The following is a 21653-nucleotide window of genomic DNA, read 5'->3' as shown; positions in this document are numbered from 1 at the left end:
AACAAATTATAACAATTTAATTAATAAATAAAAGCAGAAAATAAAAAAATAAAAATAGAAATAAAGAAAACAGAAAAAACTAACTTGCCAAGAAAAACAATAAATACAAAAGAGACGCAACTTAACAATTTTCTTTCCCCATTTCCACTCCTTCAACGTGCCCCCTAAGCTCATTTTTTCCTTCCTTTTATTTATTTATTTATATATATATATATATATATATATATATATATATCCACAAACAATTCAAAACACAAATTGCAATAATTCATCCTCCACCTGCTTCTTCTTCTTCTTCTCAACCAAAACCTTTTTCATTTTCAAATTTCTCCATTGATTTTTTTTTTCATGCTCAATCAATCCAGTATTTCATTCCGTCTAAATCGGGTGTATTCCGCCGCCGCAAAATGGACCACAAGGGATCATCACCCATAGAGAGTGAAGGCGGCGGCGCCGGCAGTGTCCATATCCAGATTTCCAAGCTCAAATCCAAGTTCAGCGACGACGGCGGTGAAACCACCAGCCCCACCATCTTCGAGCCCCAAAACGGCAGCATCGGAACCAAAACCAGCAGCACCGCCGCCGCAAACGAGCTCCCACCCACAACCCCGCCGTCAATCAGAGCGCCGGAGAAAAAGCTCACACTCTTCGCCCTCCGCCTCGCCGTCCTCGAGAAAACCGCCTCCGGGCTCGGAACCCTAGGTTTCATCTGGGCGACCGTCGTCCTCCTCGGCGGGTTCGCAATCACCCTCGACAAAACCGACTTCTGGTACATCACCGTCATCCTCCTAATCGAGGGCACCCGAATCTTCAGCCGCAGCCGCGAGCTCGAGTGGCAGCACCAGGCCACGTGGACAATCACCGACGTCGGAATCTCCAGCTTCCGCGCCATCAAATCCAGCTCCAATTCCTTCATCAGAACAATCAAATCCGCCTGCAGCCCGGTCCTCCCCTCCCGAACCGGCACCCTATCACACAGACGCGAACTCTCCGGCGAAAAAGCCCGACCCGACCGGAAAATCTGGACCGATCAAAAATTGCCCACCCGGACATGGACCAGCTCCGAAGTCCCCCTTCTCCCCTACGCCAAATGGGTATTCCTATCGAAAAACGTGAGCCGGGTTTTGTACTGGCTCCAAATAGCTTCCGCCATAGCCTGCGTAGCTCTCTCGATGATGAAGCTCGTCCACCGCAATTACGGAGAAGTCGAAAAAGACCACAGCGATAAAAGAAACCGAAAAGCCGCTCTCATTATCTTCTACTCACTCGCGTTATCGGAAGCTCTGCTTTTCCTCTTGGAGAAAGCCTATTGGGAATACAAAGTCAGCTTCACCCGTTTGCTCGATTCCGTTAACAAAGACTGCGAATTGGGCGATTCGGGGTTGGTCTCGATTCGCAGATTCTTCTACGACGCTTACTCGCGGTGCATTAATGGCAGCATATTCGATGGCTTGAAAATGGACATGGTTTCTTTTGCAATGGAGCTTTTAGCCTCGAGTTCGCCCGACGAACAGCTGATCGGAGCGCGAATCTTGAGAAAATTCTCCGTGAACCCCCGTTTTTCCGAAGATACCCTTCAGAAAATCGGGATCAGTTTACCAGTAATGGAAAGGCTGGTCGAAATGCTGAACTGGAAAGACATTGATGAAGAGGAGATTCGATATTCGGCAGCTGAAATTATATCGAAATTATCCGGTAGAAAACAGAACTCCTTGAGAATTGCCGGCATTGCGGGGTCCATGGAGTCGATTTCGTCTTTGCTCCACGTCAGCAGGGGCCATAGCTGCGCGTGTGACGAAATTTCCGAGAAGAGAATTATAGTCGATACCGAGAATTACGGTTCTTGGTCGTTCAATCATCTAGGGCTGCAAATCTTGAAAAAACTCGCACGCGATCACGATATATGTGGCAAAATCGGAAATACGAAGGGGCTATTGCCCAAAATTGTCGATTTTACCCTCGCGGAGGAGCGGCTTTTGAAGCATCCGACGGTTACGCCTTCTCAAATCGTGACAGTTAAACGGTCGCTACAAGTGTTGAAGATGCTAGCCAGCACTGCAGGAACTGCAGGAAAGCAACTGCGGAAGGAAATATCGGAGATTGTTTTCACTATTAGTTATATACGCGATATTTTACGACACGGTGGAAATCAACCGGAGCTGCAAATATTGGGAATCGAGATATTGACGAGTTTGGCTATCGAAGAGGACGCCACCGAGAGGATTGGTGGGACCGGGGGAGTGCTTAGGGTTTTGTTTGATATTTTCTTTAATGATGAGATACCGGAGAGTTATTGCCACGTCAGATCGTGCGCCGGAGAAGCGATCGCCATGCTGGCGCTCGAGAGCAAGAACACTTGTCAGAGGATTCTTAAGCTGAGGATAAACGAGGATCTCGTTAGGGCTTTGGAGAATCCATTGCTTCGTGTTAACGCAGCGCGGATTTTGAGGAATTTGTGTGCTTATAGTGGGAGTGATGGATTTCAGAAGTTGAAGGGGTTAACTGCTGCAGCTCCTATTGTAAGTTCGTATTTAATTTTTCTGTTTTTTTTAAAACAATTTTGATCCGATTTTCCGATTTTGGAACGATATTTTTCATCCCGAATCCCGAAAATCCCAATTTCCGATTTTTTTGGGGATGGAATTGGAATATATATAAGATTTTGACTACCGATCCGATTTTAATTTTCCGAAAATTGCACTTTTAGATGAGTAGAAATTGGAACTTTTCAAATTCCCTCAATTCAAATCCAAACATTTTTCGATTTTGGAACAAGCTTTTACATCCCAATTTCTGAAATTCCGGTTTCACTCAATTCAAATCCGAACATTTTCCGATTTTGGGAACAAGCTTTTAAATCCCAATTTCTGAAATTCCGATTTCCCTCAATTCAAATCCGAACATTTTCCGATTGTGGAACAAGCTATTACATCCCAATTTCTGAAATCCCGATTTCCAATTTTTCCGACCTTTTTTGGACCGGAACTGGAATTATTTTTTCACTTCCTAAAAACAAATCCAAATTTTTCAGAAAGTGTTAATTCCGATTTGATCCATCCAATTTCCAAACCGAATAGGACTAGCATACAAAATATAATAATAGGAAAAATAAAATATATTGACTATATTCTAACTTTTTTTACGTCTATTTTTCGCAGATTCTCGAAGCTATTATGAAAGAAGAGAACAAATTGCAAGAAGTGATGATTGGTGCAGGAGCATGCATATTCAAATTCATGAATTCTCAAGACTCGAGAATAATGTACGAGCGGTGTGGAATTAGGGAATTCGATTTGGCTCATCGGATTTTTATGGTATTGAAGAAATATCGGCACCCTTCGATAAAAGTTCCGAGCATAAGAAGGTGTGCTATAGAGATGGCTATTTGGATGATGAGAGATAACAATACGAATATACGAAGTTTCGAGAGCTTGGGAATTACGGAGGAGCTCGATTCTGTTATGGAGACAACTTCGGAGCTCGAGAATTTCAATATATTCTCGGGAACCGTTGGATTGTGTCGGTACAAAATGGCTATGGATTCTCTTGTTGGAATAGCAATTCAGTTGCTGGAAGAAGTGAAAAATTGAAGTGGTGCAGAGAGTTATGAAGATATGTTTGTATAATTTATTTATTTTTATTTATTTTATTTTTATATAATTTTCTTGGAAATGAATAAGCAAGAAAAAATTGAGTATTCTTTGATTTTTATTCTTTGTATTTGCAACATTGATTTTATGCCTTGTCGTTGTTTTTTTAAAACATAAATATAGTTTTTAATCATAATTTAGTCACATATCTATTTAATATTCTTATTAATAAATAAATAAACATACACAATTCTGAAATTAGGGCAAAAGCCAAAAGTCGCAGAATTGGGTGTTGATGGAAACGACGCCGTTTTGAGCTTTGATTTGGGCTGAAGACTGAAGCAATTCTAAGTGAAGAGACTGGGCTTAATGGATCACTTCAATTGGGCCCGGCCCGATTTGGAAAGACAATATATAGAGCCCATATGTGAGCAAATTAACAAGGACTCTGTGTTAAAAGTTTATTCACAGGTTTTACCTTTTAAAAGTTATGGTAAATTACGGCCACCTCCCTGAGGTAAGGTCAAATTACAAAAAAACCCCATCTTATTTAGGTAATTACAACCACCCACCAACTATGAATCTTCTTATACGTCCATATTTACTTCTTTGTTCTTGTTCTTTCGGGAGTTATGTAGTGATTAAGAAGGCTTTTTTTTTTTTTCCTTCCATCGTTTTGTTTAATTCTCGTTCGTTGTTTGAAATAAATAAATAAATATATAAAATAAATAGATATAAAAAAAAAAAAAAAAAAAAACTAACTCGTGGCGGTAATTATTTTAACTAAGGAATTTTCTTGTGCTATGCTTTCTTACTTTACTTTTGTCATTAGCTCTGAACTAAGCATTCTGACTTTCCTTTTGCCATTAACTTCAAGTTAAGCATTCTTATTTTCCTATTGGCATGAGCTTTGAACTAAGCATTGTTCCTCTCCTTATGGAATTAGCTTGTGCAAAGCATTCTTACTTTCATTTTGGCATTAGCTTCGAGCTAAGCATTATTCCTCTCCTTATGGAACGAGCTTGTGCTAAGAATTCTTAATTTCATTTTGACATTAGTTTCGAGCTAAGCATTATTCTTCTCCTTATGGAATTTTCATGTGCTAAGCATTCTTACTTTCCTTTTGGCATTAGATTCAAGCTAAGCATTGTTCCCCTCCTTATGGAATTAGCTTGTGCTAAGCATTCTTACTTTCATTTATGCATGAGCTTCAAGCTAAGCATTATACCTTTTCTTATGGAATTAGCTTTTTTTTTTTTTGTTATTTATTTATATATCTATTTATTTTATATATTTATTTATTTATTTTTATTTTTTTATCGATAGCCGATTGACCTCCTGCACTAGCACGAAGGGCGAGAATGAACCTAATTTAAATCTAGTATAATGTGACGTATTTGTCCTTGGCGGCTGCGTAGTAAAAGCTTAATTTAAATTCAATATAATGTGATGTATTTGACTTCGATGGTTGCGCAACAAAACCCTCACGTCAATCCTACGAGCCTCTTATCCATTCTTATTGAATCACGGCGGGGAGCAAATCAAAATAGAAAAACTCACATTGGGTTTAGGGATAATCAGGCTCGAACTGATGACTTCCACCACGTCAAGGTGACACTCTATCGCTGAGTTATATCCCTTCCCTGCCCCTATCGAGAAATAGAACTGACTAATCCTAAGTCAAAGGGTTGAGCCGGTTTTCGGCCTGGAACCGATCTGTTGACGAATCGGACCGTCTCGTTCACCAGTGAACCGGTACCGGAATCGTGAACCGACTCGTGTTCCTCAGGACGGGGCCGGTTCATGAATAATGTAAACCGTGAACCGCGGGTTCACATTAAGTAATTGTATTTTAGTATTTTCACCTACTATAGGGATCGATTCGCATCTTAAACTTCTGAACTAGGGAATTTTCACCTATCATATGGATTGATAATGATATGCATCTTAAACTTCTAAAATAGAAACTGATACACTTTCGAAAACTATATAAAGACTGACTAGCGTTTTACACTTTTGTTTGAGAATTCATCTGTAATTATCTCAATTTAAAATGTCAAAAGGTGTTATATACGTTGGTTATAAACATTGTATAATTGAGCCACCAAATCTGAGATCTAGGATTCAAAAGTGAAAACTTAAAAAAGGTGCACCTTTAATATATTTCAACTTGTTATCTAAATCAAATGGTCCCAAAAGTGCAAAAGAATGATATAGAAACCATCTTCTAGCCCTTTTTCGAAGATTGCAAATTTGGCCCTCAATCCTTGCAAAAAATAAATATATATATATATATATATATATATATATATATATATATATATATATATATATATATATATATATATATATATATATATATATATATATATTATAGAAATTGTGTGATTATGACTTTCCACTATTTATCTTATTTTGTTAGTGAGAAAATATTAATTGGTGCATGAGTGGGACCATAAAAAATATTGTAAATTACTGCAATCCATGAGGTAAGGCCAAAACACAGAAAAAAAAAAAAAAAAAACCTTTTACGTTTAAGTAATTATAACCATCCTCTCAACTATGAATTTTCTTACACGTTCACCATTATAGTGTTAAATTTAGTGGAATTTTCTAGATTATATGGAATATTCTCCAGTTTGTACCCGTTTTATCCCATTCGAGCCCACATTTTAAAACAAGATGATAATAAGATGTGTCTCTGGACTTATAAATATCAGATTGTGGTTGCATCATAAACTGCATGTTTGCACGAAACGAGTACAAACTACAAAACATTCCACATAATCTAGAAGCTTATGTTGAATTTGACACGATAAAGATGCAAATGTAAGAAAATTCATAGTTCAAGAAGATGATTGTAATTATCTAAATAAAAATATTTTTTTCGTAATTTAACGTTAACTCGTGGCCGTAATTTACCCTTAAAAATACGTTGAGAATTCCATAGGGCAAGAAAGCAAAAATTGAAACTGCCATGAACATGCAACTTACATATATATATTTGTTTATTAGTCTGACCAACAAATAAACAATTCGATTATAACAATGATGTTAACATAGTTGAATTTGAACATTGCAATCATCTTTCTAGATTCCCTTTACTTGCCAATGAACAATATATTTTAATAATCCAGGTAATCAAGTTATTGTCTGTACTTCAATTACCACATGAGAGAGAGAGAGGCCTTGTCTTAATGTGTTTTTCTTGTGTTTGTAACTTTGTAAATTTCCTCCACAAAAAACACATTACCCCTATCTGCTAATCAAAAGCCAAAACGAATCTCCTCATATTCTTCTCCCTCCATTCTTATAACACTTGCTCTGTTTCTCTTCTCACTTGCCCCCCCTCTCTCTCTCTCTCTCTCTCTCTCCCCAAGCCATTTTCCTGCAGTTTCAAGGTTCTCTCTCTCTCTCTCTCTCTCTCTCTCTCTCTCTCTCTCTCTCTCTCTCTCTCTCTCTCTCTCTCTCTCTCTCTCTCTCTCTCTCTCTCTCTCTCTAATGTCATGGGATGAAATAAAAATTTAATCTTTTTACGTCCCCTGTTTTATTTTCAAATCTCTCTCTCTCTCTCTCTCTCTCTCTCTCTCTCTCTCTCTCTCTATAATGCCATGGGATGAAATAAAAATTTAATCTTTTTATGTCCCCTGTTTTTATTTTCAAATCTCTCTCTATCTCTCTCTCTCTATAATGTCATGGGATGAAATAAAAATTTAATCTTTCTGTTTCCCCCTCTGTTTTTTCTCTTTCAAATTGTACCAGTCAAGAAAGTTGACAATGGCAGCACAAATCCTGAATCCATCGGCACAATGGCAGATGAGAACTGCTGCAAAGAACTCAACGGATTCAACTCCGTTGACCACAAAAATGTGGACCCCACTTGTTCTGAAACAAAACAAGAAAGGCGCCGTTAGAAGCTCAGCCAAATTTAGGGTTCTCTCCGTTAAGTCTGATGACGGCACCGTTAACCGTATGGAGCAGCTCCTGAACTTGGACGTTACTCCTTACACTGATAGAATCATCGCCGAATACATTTGGTAATTACAGTTTTAACCTCGATAAATTAATAACGCTTGCTTAAATAATAGTTTCTTCTGATCCCGACTCGCTAAAAATCTACTAAATTATTAGTTCAATAATAAAATATTTCGCTAAATTAATCGAATTTTGTTAGTTTCGACTGCATTAATTTATAGAGGTTTAACAGTATTATAAAAAAAATTAAAAAAAAAAACAACATTATTTAAACATGAGTTAGATTAATCCACTAATTTTTAATTTATTTTTTAAAATTTGTACTAATGTGACATGATTTTATTGATTCCTTTGTGACAGGATCGGAGGGTCGGGAATCGATGTTCGTAGTAAATCAAGGGTGAGGATTACAAGCCGGATTTCGTTCCACTTTTTTTCTTTCCAAATCATTAATGTTTTATTTATTTATTTTCATTATTTTTTACGATTTTCAGACATTAGCGAAACCGGTCGAACACCCTTCTGAGCTACCGAAATGGAACTACGATGGATCGAGTACCGGACAAGCTCCTGGAGAAGACAGTGAAGTCATTCTATAGTAAGATCATCTGCATATATACATATATATAGATACACATTTGTGTATGTATATTTCTTGATTTGTAATAATTCTATATTTGTAGCCCACAAGCAATCTTCAAGGATCCATTCCGAGGCGGCAATAACATTTTGGTGAGTCGTCTTGTAGATGTTACACCTGGTCAAATACACTAAATAATAAAATAAATCGGTTTCTTATATATATGTATATATGTATGTATAGGTCATATGTGATACATATACACCACAAGGAGAGCCAATCCCGACAAACAAACGCTACAAAGCTGCTCAGATTTTCAGTGATCCGAAAGTTGTGGCCGAAGTTCCATGGTAATTTCTCATCTCACATTTTCTAATAAATTAAAAGGACTCGATTTTCAGTATAAATATTCGTCTTTTTTTCTATGTTCCGTTTTTCATATTCTAATTCTTGAAATTAGGTATGGTATCGAACAAGAATATACCCTACTCCAAACTAACGTAAAATGGCCGCTCGGTTGGCCCGTTGGAGGCTACCCCGGCCCTCAGGTAATGTTTTTTTTTTCTCAATAAAATGTCGATTTCATTATTTTTTTCTAGTAAATTATAGAAATCGAACTTAAATCAGAAAAAAAAAATTTGGAATGGTGTTAAAATCTAACGGTTAAATCGGTTTTTAGGGACCTTATTACTGTGCTGCTGGAGCAGATAAGTCGTTTGGTCGCGATATATCCGATGCACATTACAAAGCTTGCTTATACGCGGGGATCAATATTAGTGGTACTAATGGAGAAGTTATGCCTGGTCAGGTATGTCTATATCTATATCTATATCTATATATATAGATGCATTTTCGTACTATTAAATATTTAAACTCGATTTTTTCTTCTTGAAGTGGGAATTCCAAGTTGGTCCTAGTGTTGGAATCGAAGCTGGAGATCACATTTGGTGCGCGAGGTACCTTCTTGAGGTACGTCGGGTTTATTTTTATTTTTTTTTGTAAGATTTATCGGTTTCGTGATTTCGTTAATCTAAATTTGTTGTCCGACTTAAGACAAAGATGTTTTATTTATGATGACAGAGAATTACAGAACAAGCTGGAGTTGTACTCTCTCTTGATCCAAAACCAATAGAGGTGTGCTCTAAATTAAAGAACTTTTATTACATAAAGATAAAATAAATTAAAATAAAATAAATAAAAATCTAATTTTTGCCTTTTATTATGCAAATAATGTCTAGGGTGATTGGAATGGTGCTGGATGCCACACTAATTACAGGTGAATTTATTGGGCTAATAGTAATTAGCATAATGTATTTAAACTTGATTAATGTAATTACTTAATTACATAATTATTTAATTTCGATTTTGCAGCACGAAAAGTATGAGAGAAGAAGGAGGATTTGAAGTAATAAAGAAAGCAATCTACAACCTATCGCTTCGTCACAAAGAGCATATTAGTGCTTACGGAGAAGGAAACGAGAGAAGATTGACCGGAAAGCACGAAACTGCCAGCATCGACAAATTTTCATGGGTAAAAAAATCGAAAAAAAAAAAGTTAAATTTTTTGTTTCTTCGATTTTTGCATGACATAATTGAATATTTTTTTTTCAGGGTGTTGCTAACCGTGGTTGCTCGATTCGTGTGGGACGTGACACTGAAAAGGAAGGGAAAGGTATATAACTAACTAGAGAACCCTATCGTATTTTTGCATTTTCTCGAGGCTTATATTTATATATTGCTAAATCTTGAAAAAAAATGCTTTTCAATTTTAGGTTATTTGGAAGACAGGCGCCCTGCTTCGAACATGGATCCGTATGTCGTGACTGCTTTACTTGCCGAAACTACACTTTTATGGAAGCCATAAATCGCGAATTAGCCAAATAAATTAAATTAAATTATCGGTTTTATTAGACTCGTTTGTCGGATTTTTTTATTTATTTTTTTGTAAATAAAGGACTAAAAAAATGAGCAATGGCAATGTCCAAAGCTCAAATAGTTCCTACAACTTTAGATGTTGGGATTTGGCCCTCATTTTCACTTTGATTTATGTATTTCTCATTACTTTCAGGAATTAAATTTAAAAAAAAATAGACATTTTTTTTTTATTGTTATTATTATTAATATTTTTTTAGCTTATGTAAGAAGAAAGCATCAAGATGTAGTTTTCCAACTTGTAGGGCAAAAAAATGAGGTTCTTTTCCTTTCCATTAAGCAAGAGCATAACCATAGAATATTACAAAGAATGTTTTCTTGACAAAGAATATAACACACACACACATATATATATATATATATATATATATATATATATATATATATATATACATATATATATCAAGAATTGTGCATACAATTCTGCTAAAAAAAAAAAGTTGACAAAACAATGGCATCTGGAGCAGGAAAATCAGCAGCATTCAGTCTTTTAGTACTAAACATTTTCCTCTATTTCATTATCATTGCTATAGCTGCATGGGCTGCAAATCACGGAATCGAAAAATCGCACGAAAAGGGTAGGTACCGTTTATCTTCGTAAATAACACAGCGTAACGAAAATTCTCGATTTTTTTTTTTATGGTATATTATTTTTGCATGCAGTATCTGTGTTGGCAATTCCTGCTAGGATTTTCCCAATATACTACCCTTTTGGGAACATGGCAACTGGTTTTGTGGTAATTTCATCACTAATAGCTGGTGTTGTGGGATTCACCACCTCCATTGTTGGAATCAATCATGTCATCCAATGGAATGCTCCGAATCTGCATGCAGCTGCCACGTCATCTCTTGTGTCTTTGCTGCTCACTGTCCTGGCTATGGGGTAAAACAGTCTTTTCTTTCTTTTTCTAGTTTTATTTTTCATAGTAAAAATTAGGGTGAATTACGAAACCTCTCTGAACTTAGGCTAATTTATGAAAAACAACCCAGCTATCCGTAGTTACACCAAACCCCGTATGACATGATTTTTCCCGAAATATTTTTTATTACATGAAATATTCCCCGAAAAATGTCGATTCTACCCTTGCAGACGAGCATTTATGTATGCTACTTTTGAGACCCACTCACAACTTTTTAGTATTACCAATAGCCCTTTTAGAGTAATTTTTACCTTTAAAAAGTAATATAAAAGAAATTCCACTTCCACAGGGTATAATTGGTATTTTTCGGGAAATATTCCCTGGACTCAAAAAGATAACGTGAAAAATCACACCGTAAGGGGGTCGGTGTAAGACATAAACAAACGTGAGGGGATTCTAGTAATTACGGATAGGTGAGGTGTTTTTCATAATTTGACCTAAGTTCAGGGGGTTTTCATAATTTTTCCATAAAATTATAATTTGTAGAAAATAGAGAAGAAAAAAACAATTGTATGTACTTTTGTGTTTACTTACTTGCAGGTTTGCATGCAAGGAGATTGATATAGGCTGGACAGACTCAAATTTGGTAAGGAGATTTCACAATTTTGATAAATAAATAAAAATAAATAATATGAATTCATTTATTTATTTATTTGAATATTTATTTTTCAGAGAACTTTGGAAACAATATTGATAATGGTGAGTGGAACTCAGCTCTTCTGCACTGCTGCAATTCATATTGGTGTTCATGATGTGGTTTGGAGAGATGGGGAATACTAACTAAATATATATTAAGGGATGATGACCTGGCATTTTCTTAAATATGTAAACTTTTTTTATTGAATCTCGATAAATTAATAACATTGCTTGAATAATAATTTCTCCGGGTCTCGACTCCGTGCAAACGTATTAAATTATATATCAGCTTGGTAATCTAATTTTTCGATAAATTAGTAGAATTTTGTTTGTCTCAGCTGTATTAATTTATAAAATTATCAGCTAGGTAATCTAATTTTTCGATAAATTAATAGAATTTTGTTCGTCTCAGCTGTATTAATTTATAAAATTATCAGCTAGGTAATCTAATTTTTCGATAAATTAATAAAATTTTGTTCGTCTCAGCTGTATTAATTTATAAAATTATCAGCTAGGTAATCTAATTTTTCGATAAATTAATAGAATTTTGTTCGTCGCAGCTGTATTAATTCATAGAGGTTCAACGTAACAAAACATTCTCTAATTAAATACAAGATATACACTATAATATGGATATTTTTTAACTTTACCCCGAAATAAAAGGCTCTCAAGATTGAAGAGTATTCAATTAAAAAAAAAAGAAAATCTAAATACCTTCAAATAACTAACTTTTGACAATTACCGGTTTAAACCACCCTCTAGATTCTTGTCTACAATCTTTTTGTTTGATTTCTTTCACCAGTTACAAATTCTCAATGGCTGGTGAGAAGAAACACAAGGCAGAAAAAGTAAGATACAAACACATACATACATACATACATATTATGTATATATACATATACATACACATATCAGATTGTAATAAATCATAGAGGGATTGGATTAACCAATTAACAATTTTCTGGGACAATTTAAAAATGAGCAGGTTGTGGTGGTGGCTGAATACAAAGTCTCAATGCATTGCAATGCATGTGAAAGAATTGTTGCCAAAGCCATTTCCAAAATGAAAGGTGTTTTCTCCATTCTACCTTTCTAATTACTCGCCCCCCTCCGTTTTTAGGCGTTATCCGTCTAAAAGGGAAAAGAAAAGGGGGTCGTATTCGTGTGAGTTTCGACACTTTTGATAGAACGCCGTTCGTTCGAATTGGTTATAACAGGTGTGGAGACGTTCACAACAGACGTGACGAATCACAGAGTGGTTATTACAGGAAAAATCAATCCACATAAAGTAGAGAAGAAACTAAAGAAGAAAACGGGAAAAAAAGTCGAGCTTTTGGTCGGGGAAGAAGAAGATGACGAAGAGAGAGAGAGAAAACAGGAGAGAGAAAATGGGGCCGAACAAGCTATGGATGATTCTTGGCCGGTTCATTATTATGGAGATGGTGAAATTCACATGGTGTTCAATGATGAGAATGCAAATGCTTGTTCGATAATGTAATTAAAAAAAAGAAAAAAAAAGAAAAAGAGAGAGATAGACAAATTGCACTTCGCCCCCTAGAAATTTTCAATTTTGGGACTTTCCCCTCTACAAATTTAAAAGAGGGACTCTTCCCGTTCAAAATTTTGTTCTCGTTGCACTTAGCCCCAAATCAAAATTCTCGACGTATTTTTCATCGGAATTGCCATTTATTCCCACTTCAAGGGCATTTGAGTCATTTCATTATTCCCCATCCAAATCCTAATATCCTTATCTTTTCTAATATACGAAAAATACGACCCATTTTACTAATTTCAGTAGTAAAAAAAAAGGGTTTTTTTTCTTCACTTAGCAGCTATTAGGGTGATCCATCCCTGAATTGACGCAAATGCCCTTCAATTGGATGGATTCATGGCAATTCCGGCGAAAAATACGGTGGCAACTTTAATTTTGGTGAAGTGCAAAAAGCATTCTGCTAGTTGATAAAACACATATATAAACTAGAATAAGAGTCAATACCCAAAAGCTCTAATATATAGTTACACAAAGAAACAGATAGATTCTATTTAATTACATGGTTTAAGATAGAAACAAATAGAAGGGAAAAGATATCTCTGACCTGTGTTTTTTATCTAGACATTCTCTAATTTTGCCAACAGATGTTTCTTCTTCCCTCTTGCATGATCTCAAACGCGAGCTTGTACCTCTCCAAAGATGCTGCCCCTGCCTCGATATAATTACGGGATTCCTCTCTCAAACTCCACGTCATCAAAGCGTTAAAATCTTGAGAGCCACCTGCTGAGTCAACATCCCTAAGTATACCGTATTTCGCATTCTTACACCATCGGTGCAAGATATAGCGAGATGGGAGCTCCCTTATGTTCATTATCTGAAACACCTTCAATGCGTGCCTGCAAAGAACGCCTTCGAACTCGAAATATTTGCAACTGCAGCTAATATTCAAATTCGACGCGTTGAACGCAACTGTATTTCTCTCTTCCCCGTTCCCGCATTTCTGCACCAGATATCTGCTGATTGCCCCTTCGACGTTTATCTTTATTCCGACGTAGCTGTAGCATTCTAGAAGCTCCTTTTGAAACACTTTGAACATTGCCATGGTGTACAGCTTTCTACACTGCTCTTCGATTGGATCTTTTGTGTGCAGAACTGCTTGCAGATTGAACGAGTTGAAGTCTTCTTTCCTTTCCTCTTCACGGCGCTGCTCTAGAGCTTTTTCGTATCGAACAATGAATTCGTTAAGCGGAGTTTGGGCGGTCAAAATGGGACTGAAATACGACTTTAAGCTCCCATCCACATGGATTCCAGCAAAGAATGTTCCTTTTATGTGCAACGGTACCCAACTTTTACGCATACGATACATCTCCTTGAACCACGTATTCTCTCTGAGATTATATTTGTTCATAAGCATATTCCATGCGGAATCATATTCACTGGCCGTTAGGCTCTGGAAAATACAAGTTTCATACTCGTATTTGAACTCGGCGTCCATGGAGAGTAGTGCGCCTAAGTTCTCCTGTTCCTTATCAAGAATTTGCCAAGCGGAAAAACGATGATGGGTCCCAGGAAAAACTTGTGCAATTGAGTGTTGAATGGGCCTGTCTTGATCGGCTATTATAGACACAGGGCGGCACCCGGACATTGCCCTAATCCAAGCCTGAAAGATCCAGGTAAATGATTCCTCAGATTCATCGGCAATTAAAGCACAACCAAGAAGTACTGGCTGCCTATGATGATTAACGCCAACAAACGAAGCAAACGGGACCGAATAATTACATCTCCTGTAAGTTGTATCGAACACAACGGCATCTCCAAACTGAGCGCACGAAAATCTAGACCGCGCATCGGCCCAGAAAATGTTCATACCTTTATTACCCTCACGCATTTCCACTGCATAAAAGAATCCGGTATCTTCCGCTTGACAAGACTGGAAGTACTCGAGTAGCATATTGTACCAATCACTTCCAATGTTGCTTTCTCTAACTCGTTTGACGAGGCTGAGGCCTTCATTTGTTTCGACTAAATCCAAGTTTTCCAAAATACTGCTTCCTTCCTCTCTATACCCCTTTGATGCAGCACTCGCTGTTCTGCTAGGATCTGTCGAACGGTCGATTTCATGATTATGTTCCTTTTGAAGACGATCAACTACCCACCCTCCCGATTCTTGTTTCTGTATTCTCATATACGCTCCACAGCCAACTCTAGAAGGATGCTGACGCCCTTCTTTGGAGCACACAAATCTCCGAGATGTAATCGACCCGTCGTGTTTGGAGCGAAACAATTGGCCTATCCTTATTCTGAACCCTATGTTAGACGCATACGCGTAGTAGAATTTGTAAGCCTCGTTCGCAGTATTGAATTCGAGACCTTTACTGGGCTCACGTGCTAGTCCACCACCAACTCCATCCATCTCGTCCTTTTTGAGACGCTTAATTTCAACTACACTAGATGGACTATCTTCGTCACGCGTTCTGATTCCCGTCCGACTCGCCCCACCTGAAGACGATCGTGGAGTTGGAAAACTCTTCCTCTGTATCCGAGTCGTCGGACAAGTTTCACCACTGGCTTCGAATTCGTGATTGTGTTCCTTTTTTATACTGGCTATAACCCACTTCCCAGTATCCGCCTTTTGCACTCTTATGAAAGCGGCACAACCTGTTCTTGTATTCGTCTGAAATCCCTCCTTTGAGCACACAAATCTCCGGGAAATAACGGATCCATCGGATCTTGATCTATACAGCTGCCCGATCCTGATTTTGAACCCCACTTGATTTGCATGGGCACTGTAAAACTCCTGTGCCTCTTCAGCGGTATCGAATTCTAATCCTACATGTGGTTCCATGTTAGATTCTCCTTCATCGTCCCGAAAGCCGTTGCCTTTTCCAACCACTAGAGGTGCTGGTTTTGACCTTACATTCATGATATTTACCAACTCTTCCCTATTCATATCAGTATCTGTTCTGCATCCATCAGCAAGAGTCAAATATTAGCAAAGCATATACAATCACAATCACCAGCAAATCACAGCCAACGAGTACGAAAACAAAGAACAACATTCTCAAAAGACAGTAAACATATATATAACAAAAAGATTCAAGCAAAGTACATTTACATATCGTACACAAATAATTCTCGTAGGTTCATCCGCAAGGTAACTCTATGAAAAACTAAACACCTTAAACATGCAATTTCTAGGAAATAAACCCCAATTCAAGCAACACGAAATAAGTTCTCATATAATCAACGAAATTCAAGCACAATTCAGGAAACCAACAATGTTTAACCAGAGTAAACCAGATACAAACAAAACTTACACAAATACATCATCTTAATTTATAAAAAACTCATGGAGAAATGAATCAAAAAAGAGGAACTAGGGTTTTACCATCCGTTTGAGCTGAACAAAATTCCAGAAAATCAGACCTCGCGCACAATCAAAATCGCGGTCAAATCTCGGCAACTGAATCAGAACTAGCTCGCATTGTAAAAATCAAATCGACTGGTTCACAATCAACAAAATTACACCTCGAAACTTAAATAAATCACAAAAAACAATTAAAAAAAAAATCAATCGCTCGAATGAAGAAATGGATCTGAATATGAAGCTAGCAAATATCCGCTTTGATTTGCCTCTCTTCAGTGGCTGTCTGGGCTGAGGAATGGGTGGTGCAGAGCTGAGGTGGATTTTCAGTAACGGTGCGCTTTTGAACGGTGGTTTCAGAGTGGGGAGAGCTTTTATACTGTGTGACGGAGGTGTATGGTAAGCTGTGGTGTGTCCCTCTTGTGGTTGGTGGTGGTTTTTATTTACTAGTTCTTCTTTTTGGTGGATGTTTGACTTCTTCACTTGATTTGAACTTAATTGCTTATTTAATTATTTTAATCAATGAATTTTTGATTGACTAATTTAGAACAAGTTGTTAAATAAAAGTGTAATTAATTTAATTTTTTTTAAAAAAAGTATTATGATTTGAAATTTTCTTGAGATTCAAATCAAAAGATGCAAACTCAAGATGAATTGAGACATTGAATCGTATATAGTAAAATTTTGTCAACTATGTAAAAAACAGGACTTTGAAATCAATAGGGCCTCTTTTAATTACATGAATTGAATTAATTTGGGTTAGATTGGATTGTATTAGCTCAATATCCACTATTTATTTGTTGATTAATTTGGAGTACTTTTATGAATAAAATGGTCTTTTTCTTGTTTAATCACCACTTATAAACTTAATCATACTAGCCATTAATTAGGGTATAGTAGTTACTAAATTTATTGGATAATAATATTACTCCTATTATTTGGTCCATTGAACTAATAAGACAACTGGACCGTGATAAGTATGGCTAACGATCGGGTCATGTGAGTCGATTTTGGGTTGATTCAAGCTCACTTATTATCGGGCTTCAATACTATGTGCTCAAACTCACATACGATTGGTCATCGTTAGTTTATGTTCAAGCTCAACTCATGTATTTTTTTTTATTTTCGGATATCATTGCGAGTTGCGACAGAACTGTAACGAGTAAAAAAAAGTTTCGTAAAACAATTTTGATAAACAAGAGTTAACTCCATTGAAGCCAATCTAAGAAAACCCTAAACGATCTTTGCAAGGTATTGGAAAAATTTAAAAACAAGTCTGCAAGAAGTAAAAAGAAAGATTAGTATCTCTTTTTATTGGAAACGTTTTATATTTTTAAATCTCGGTGATAAATTTCGACAATTGAGTTTGGATGAGTATGTTGCGTTTAGTTTCTATTTTACCTATTGTACCGTTACCAGTTAATTCCTTTTATATTTTACCTTTTTTGCACACGTATGTTAAGTCATATCATTAAAATAATAAATGTATTACATATTTTATTATTAACTTAATTGGTCGGGTCGAGGGCCAACTATTGCCATTCGAGTTTGAGCTCCAGGTCTTGTCACCAAAAACCTTCCCCGATTGACAGAACGTTCCGCTACTGACACTTGAAAAAACAGCTTAGCTTTTAAGGTCTATTCGGTTTGACCCCTAATAGGCTCAAACTCAACTCGTAAATAAATCAAATTTAGAAATATGACTCAAAGTCAGCCCGACTCACTAAAAAATTGGCTCGACTCAAATATAACCGGGCCGATCCATCGGGCCCATCTCAAATGTCGGTCCTACTAATGAGGGTGGAAAAAGAAACGAAAAAAAAGTAGCAAGGGTGAATAGATGAATAATCCATAGTAGTGGGGCCAAATTAGAAAATATGAGAACTAAAACCCCCAATTCTGTTCATACTTCCATACACCAAAACCCCTGCATAATTTCGAATCAAATCCATTTCCACTCCTTCAATCTTCAATCTTCAATCTCCACCTCTGCATCTATCTGTAAGTATTTCGCTACATATAATCATTCCTCTTTACACGATACAGCAACTAATTTGGTACAGTAGTTTTATTGTGTTGCAGAAATTATCATCGCATTTCTATCAATTTCTTCTGTTTACAAATCACTGAATGAAAATGACTCAGTAGAACTGGCATTGGCAATGGCCAGGATTCCATCGTTTCTCTCAAATCTATGCCTCCGCCAAAACCCTAAATCGTTACAACCCACCACCCCCCAAATCCGAAGCCGAAACCTCAGTGTTGACCAATTTAACGGAAACCCAGATGAAATTTCTGCTCAAAATCGAATCTTTAATCTTGTTGAGCCTAATAGAAGTTCTGAAGAATTAGGGGAAAATTATGCCCAACATCAAATTACGAGTGTTAATGAGATCGCGAAAGAGGTTTCGAATCTCATTCGGATCCGACCCAGATGGGAACAGACCCTTTTAACCGATTTTCCGACCGTAAACTTCACGGATCCTACTGTATACAGTGAGGTTTTAAAACAGAGCAACGTCTTTCTGTCGCTCCGGTTCTTTTTCTGGCTTAGGTCCCTCAGCGATTCCTCGTTCGATCCTGTTTTATGCAATGTGATGTTTAGTAGGCTTGTGGAGGCGAAAGCGGCCCAGGCTGCGATGAATTTTCTCGATTCCACCAAGTTCGATCCAGAGCCGTGGTATTTAGAGTTGTATATAAGGTGCCTCTGTGAAAACGGGTTGATTGATAAGGCACTCGATGTGTTTGAACGGTTGAAAAAATCGATTGGTTATTCTATCTCGTTGGAAACATGGAACTGTGCTTTGTCACACTCGGTGAGAACTAAAAGAGTCGATGTTGTCTGGAAATTGTACGAGAATATGATGGAATATAATGTAATAACGGATGTAAAAACCGTAGGGCACTTGATTCAAGCTTTTTGTTTGGAAGAAAATGTTGCAAAAGGGTACGGGCTTCTTCAGCAGGTGTTAGAAGCTGGGCATGTTCCGGAAAATATTATTTTCGTTAAGTTGATATCTTCGTTTTGCAAGAATCGCGATTATGGGAAAGTATCTGCCGTTCTTAATAACATGATTGCAAAGAATTGTTCCCCAGGTAACGACACTTATCAAGAGGTTATTAATAGATTATGTAAAGGAGGAATGACATCCGAAGGTTTCCGAATCTTTAACGAATTGAAAAACAGAGGCTATTTTCCGGATAGGGTTATGTACACAACTATGATCCACGGTCTTTGCGAAGACAAGAATCTAGGAGGTGCAAGAAAGCTGTGGTTTGAGATGATTCAAAACGGGATTGTACCGAACGAGTATACCTATAGTGCTTTTATTGACGGGTTATTTAAGAGTGGCTGTATTAATGAAGCTGAGAAGCTTCATAAAGAGATGCTCGACAAAGGCTATGAAGAGAGTACCATAAGTTTTAACACAAGGATAAATGGGTTGTGTTCAAACGGGAAAGTAGAAGAGGCTCGAGTATTGTTCGAAGAAATGAATGAGAAGGGTATTTTTCAAGATTCCATTACTTATAGCTCTCTGATTAAAGGGTTTTCTCAACAAGGAAAAATAACCGAAGCTACGTACTTCTTTAACGAGCTTTTAAAGAAGGGTTTCGAACCTTCAAGTGGCTCGTTTGTTACGTTGGTTGAGAAGCTTTGTGAGATTGGAAATGTGAAAGAGGCAGAAAAGTTGTGGGTGGAGATGAGAAGTAGGGGATTAGAACCCGCAATTTGTTCTTTGAACACGATTATATTAGGGCTGAGCCAGCAAGGCCGGTTTGCGGAAATGGTCGAGTGTTTGAGGTATATGATTCGTAAAGGGGTGAGACCGAAAGAGAAGACTTTTGAGGAGATAATTAAATGCGTCTATTTAGATGAAATGTTTGATGATGCTTTGTTTGTTTTGGAACATATGTTGAAGATGGGGTTTGTTCTTCGGGAGAGCATTTGTTTTTCGTTAGTGGAGAAACTTTGCCGAGATAATCCGCATCTCGTTCGGAAATCGTTGGACGAAATTCTCGAGAGAAGATGAAGTTCTTGATTTTTTCGATATTTTTTTTTCAAATGATTATGACGAAATTGATAGGAAGATCTGTTTATTTCTTTTTTCTTGATGTGTAGTTGTTGTTCAATGGCAGCATCACAAGCTGTAATGAGGAAGTATAGTTGGGTTTAATTTGACTGTTTAAGCCTGCAATTCATTTGTGGTGGGCATTTGTTGATCATGATGGATATAACTTATAAGTCTAAGCAATAAGTACTTTTGGAGAATTTCTTGATTTTTTCTTTAATGTATGTGCATAGTAGCTGACTAGTTGTAGTTGACTTTAATTCAAAAACTTAGTTGTTAAGGGAATTCAATTTTATAATTTAACTATGGGAGGTAATACTCAAATTGCTCAATAAATCAATGCAATTTATCATTTTATGGAGATTGCTTGGATTAGTAAAAATATCAAATAAAACTTAATTATAAATTATGACTTATTTTACCTATTCAAACATGTGATCTAGTGTTCATGCCATACATGACTAGTTTATATTTTTTGTTTTTTCAAATTGGTGTTGTAGGGTTTGTAGATGCTATCTCCAATGAAATACATCGGGTAATTATGCACTATTAATTTACATATAATAACACACACACACCTATGAATATGTTTGTTTAGTGGGTGGTCTTTACATTGATCTATGGCGCCCAATCACTAGTGCACTCTCGGTAAAGAAGTAAGATTTATTGGGTAAATTACAACCACCCCTGAGGTATGGTCAAATTACAAAAAAACCTTCTCATGTTTGGATAAATACAACTATCCATCAACTATGAATCTTCTTACACATTCATCCTTATGGTGTCAAATTTGGTGGAATCTTCTAGATCATATGGAATATTCTCAAGTTTGTTCATGTTTTATTACATTCTCGCTTCACATTTTGGAACTAGATGATCATAAGATGCTTGAGTTTGTATATATCAGATTGTGGTGCATCAGAAATTGGATATTTGTACAAAACAAGTACAAACACGGAATCTAGAAAATTATGTTGAATTTGACACCACGTGTAAGAAAGTTCATAGTTGAGGGGCAGTTGTAATTACCCAAACACGAGGGGTTTTTTCATAATTTGACCATACCTAAGGGGTGTGGTTGTAATTTACCCTTT

The 21653-nt window shown here is 36.8% G+C and overlaps 6 protein-coding genes across 8 annotated transcripts; 5 read left to right on the top strand and 1 right to left on the bottom strand.

Annotated features, from left to right (window-relative positions):
* The first annotated feature begins 252 nt into the window (after window positions 1-252).
* On the top strand, window positions 253-3786 carry LOC105977613 (hypothetical protein). Its single transcript, XM_013002940.2, has 2 exons — window positions 253-2519; window positions 3159-3786. Exons 1-2 carry the CDS (start codon window positions 408-410, stop codon window positions 3588-3590), a joined length of 2544 nt encoding a protein of 847 aa, XP_012858394.2. The 5' UTR covers window positions 253-407; the 3' UTR covers window positions 3591-3786.
* A 2959-nt stretch (window positions 3787-6745) lies between these two features.
* Window positions 6746-10250, top strand: LOC105949102 (glutamine synthetase, chloroplastic-like). The gene is made up of 14 exons (XM_088820587.1): window positions 6746-6991; window positions 7353-7627; window positions 7926-7965; window positions 8060-8163; window positions 8249-8297; window positions 8389-8495; window positions 8606-8693; window positions 8825-8953; window positions 9040-9114; window positions 9226-9279; window positions 9384-9421; window positions 9517-9676; window positions 9757-9817; window positions 9918-10250. Exons 2-14 carry the CDS (start codon window positions 7368-7370, stop codon window positions 10007-10009), a joined length of 1257 nt encoding a protein of 418 aa, XP_088676713.1. The 5' UTR covers window positions 6746-6991; window positions 7353-7367; the 3' UTR covers window positions 10010-10250.
* A 219-nt stretch (window positions 10251-10469) lies between these two features.
* Window positions 10470-11888, top strand: LOC105949503 (AWPM-19-like family protein). Its single transcript, XM_088820588.1, has 4 exons — window positions 10470-10655; window positions 10741-10960; window positions 11538-11583; window positions 11670-11888. Exons 1-4 carry the CDS (start codon window positions 10529-10531, stop codon window positions 11775-11777), a joined length of 501 nt encoding a protein of 166 aa, XP_088676714.1. The 5' UTR covers window positions 10470-10528; the 3' UTR covers window positions 11778-11888.
* A 434-nt stretch (window positions 11889-12322) lies between these two features.
* Window positions 12323-13662, top strand: LOC105949111 (heavy metal-associated isoprenylated plant protein 19). Its single transcript, XM_088820589.1, has 3 exons — window positions 12323-12481; window positions 12619-12703; window positions 12851-13662. Exons 1-3 carry the CDS (start codon window positions 12449-12451, stop codon window positions 13129-13131), a joined length of 399 nt encoding a protein of 132 aa, XP_088676715.1. The 5' UTR covers window positions 12323-12448; the 3' UTR covers window positions 13132-13662.
* On the bottom strand, window positions 13590-16961 carry LOC105977622 (protein FAR1-RELATED SEQUENCE 7). 2 transcript variants are annotated; one of them, XM_013002951.2, is made up of 2 exons: window positions 16514-16961; window positions 13590-16088 (listed from the first exon to the last, which is right to left on the bottom strand). In XM_013002951.2, exon 2 carries the CDS (start codon window positions 16073-16075, stop codon window positions 13754-13756), a length of 2322 nt encoding a protein of 773 aa, XP_012858405.2. In that variant the 5' UTR covers window positions 16076-16088; window positions 16514-16961; the 3' UTR covers window positions 13590-13753. The 2 variants fall into 2 exon arrangements, with proteins under 2 accessions (XP_012858405.2, XP_012858413.2); XM_013002959.2 differs by having other exon boundaries at window positions 13590-16083; window positions 16514-16900.
* Window positions 16962-18376: 1415 nt separating this feature from the next.
* On the top strand, window positions 18377-20759 carry LOC105949121 (Tetratricopeptide repeat (TPR)-like superfamily protein). Of its 2 annotated transcripts, none has more exons than XM_088820586.1 (2): window positions 18377-18490; window positions 18572-20759. In XM_088820586.1, exon 2 carries the CDS (start codon window positions 18652-18654, stop codon window positions 20518-20520), a length of 1869 nt encoding a protein of 622 aa, XP_088676712.1. In that variant the 5' UTR covers window positions 18377-18490; window positions 18572-18651; the 3' UTR covers window positions 20521-20759. The 2 variants fall into 2 exon arrangements, with proteins under 2 accessions (XP_088676712.1, XP_088676711.1); XM_088820585.1 differs by having other exon boundaries at window positions 18403-18490; window positions 18556-20759.
* Window positions 20760-21653: the final 894 nt, after the last annotated feature.

The sequence above is a fragment of the Erythranthe guttata genome, chromosome 7 (genome assembly GCF_056151865.1).
Source record: "Erythranthe guttata isolate IM_541 chromosome 7, IM_541, whole genome shotgun sequence".
Classification (NCBI taxonomy): domain Eukaryota; kingdom Viridiplantae; phylum Streptophyta; class Magnoliopsida; order Lamiales; family Phrymaceae; genus Erythranthe; species Erythranthe guttata.
Note: the sequence above shows the minus strand (reverse complement) of the source record. Positions and strands in the feature narration are given on the sequence as shown.

Coding starts and splice junctions, on each gene's coding strand:
- LOC105949111 (XM_088820589.1), top strand. CDS start 12,449: ATGGCTGGTGAGAAGAAACACAAGGCAGAAAAA. Junction 12,482..12,618: donor AGAAACACAAGGCAGAAAAA/GTAAGATACAAA, acceptor AAAAATGAGCAG/GTTGTGGTGGTGGCTGAATA. Junction 12,704..12,850: donor AGCCATTTCCAAAATGAAAG/GTGTTTTCTCCA, acceptor TGGTTATAACAG/GTGTGGAGACGTTCACAACA.
- LOC105949121 (XM_088820586.1), top strand. CDS start 18,652: ATGGCCAGGATTCCATCGTTTCTCTCAAATCTATGCCTCCGCCAAAAC.
- LOC105977622 (XM_013002951.2), bottom strand. CDS start 16,075: ATGAATAGGGAAGAGTTGGTAAATATCATGAATGTAAGGTCAAAACCA.
- LOC105949102 (XM_088820587.1), top strand. CDS start 7,368: ATGGCAGCACAAATCCTGAATCCATCGGCACAATGGCAGATGAGAACT. Junction 8,164..8,248: donor GACAGTGAAGTCATTCTATA/GTAAGATCATCT, acceptor CTATATTTGTAG/CCCACAAGCAATCTTCAAGG. Junction 8,298..8,388: donor GAGGCGGCAATAACATTTTG/GTGAGTCGTCTT, acceptor ATGTATGTATAG/GTCATATGTGATACATATAC.
- LOC105949503 (XM_088820588.1), top strand. CDS start 10,529: ATGGCATCTGGAGCAGGAAAATCAGCAGCATTCAGTCTTTTAGTACTA. Junction 10,656..10,740: donor CGAAAAATCGCACGAAAAGG/GTAGGTACCGTT, acceptor TTTTGCATGCAG/TATCTGTGTTGGCAATTCCT. Junction 10,961..11,537: donor CTCACTGTCCTGGCTATGGG/GTAAAACAGTCT, acceptor ACTTACTTGCAG/GTTTGCATGCAAGGAGATTG.
- LOC105977613 (XM_013002940.2), top strand. CDS start 408: ATGGACCACAAGGGATCATCACCCATAGAGAGTGAAGGCGGCGGCGCC. Junction 2,520..3,158: donor TAACTGCTGCAGCTCCTATT/GTAAGTTCGTAT, acceptor TATTTTTCGCAG/ATTCTCGAAGCTATTATGAA.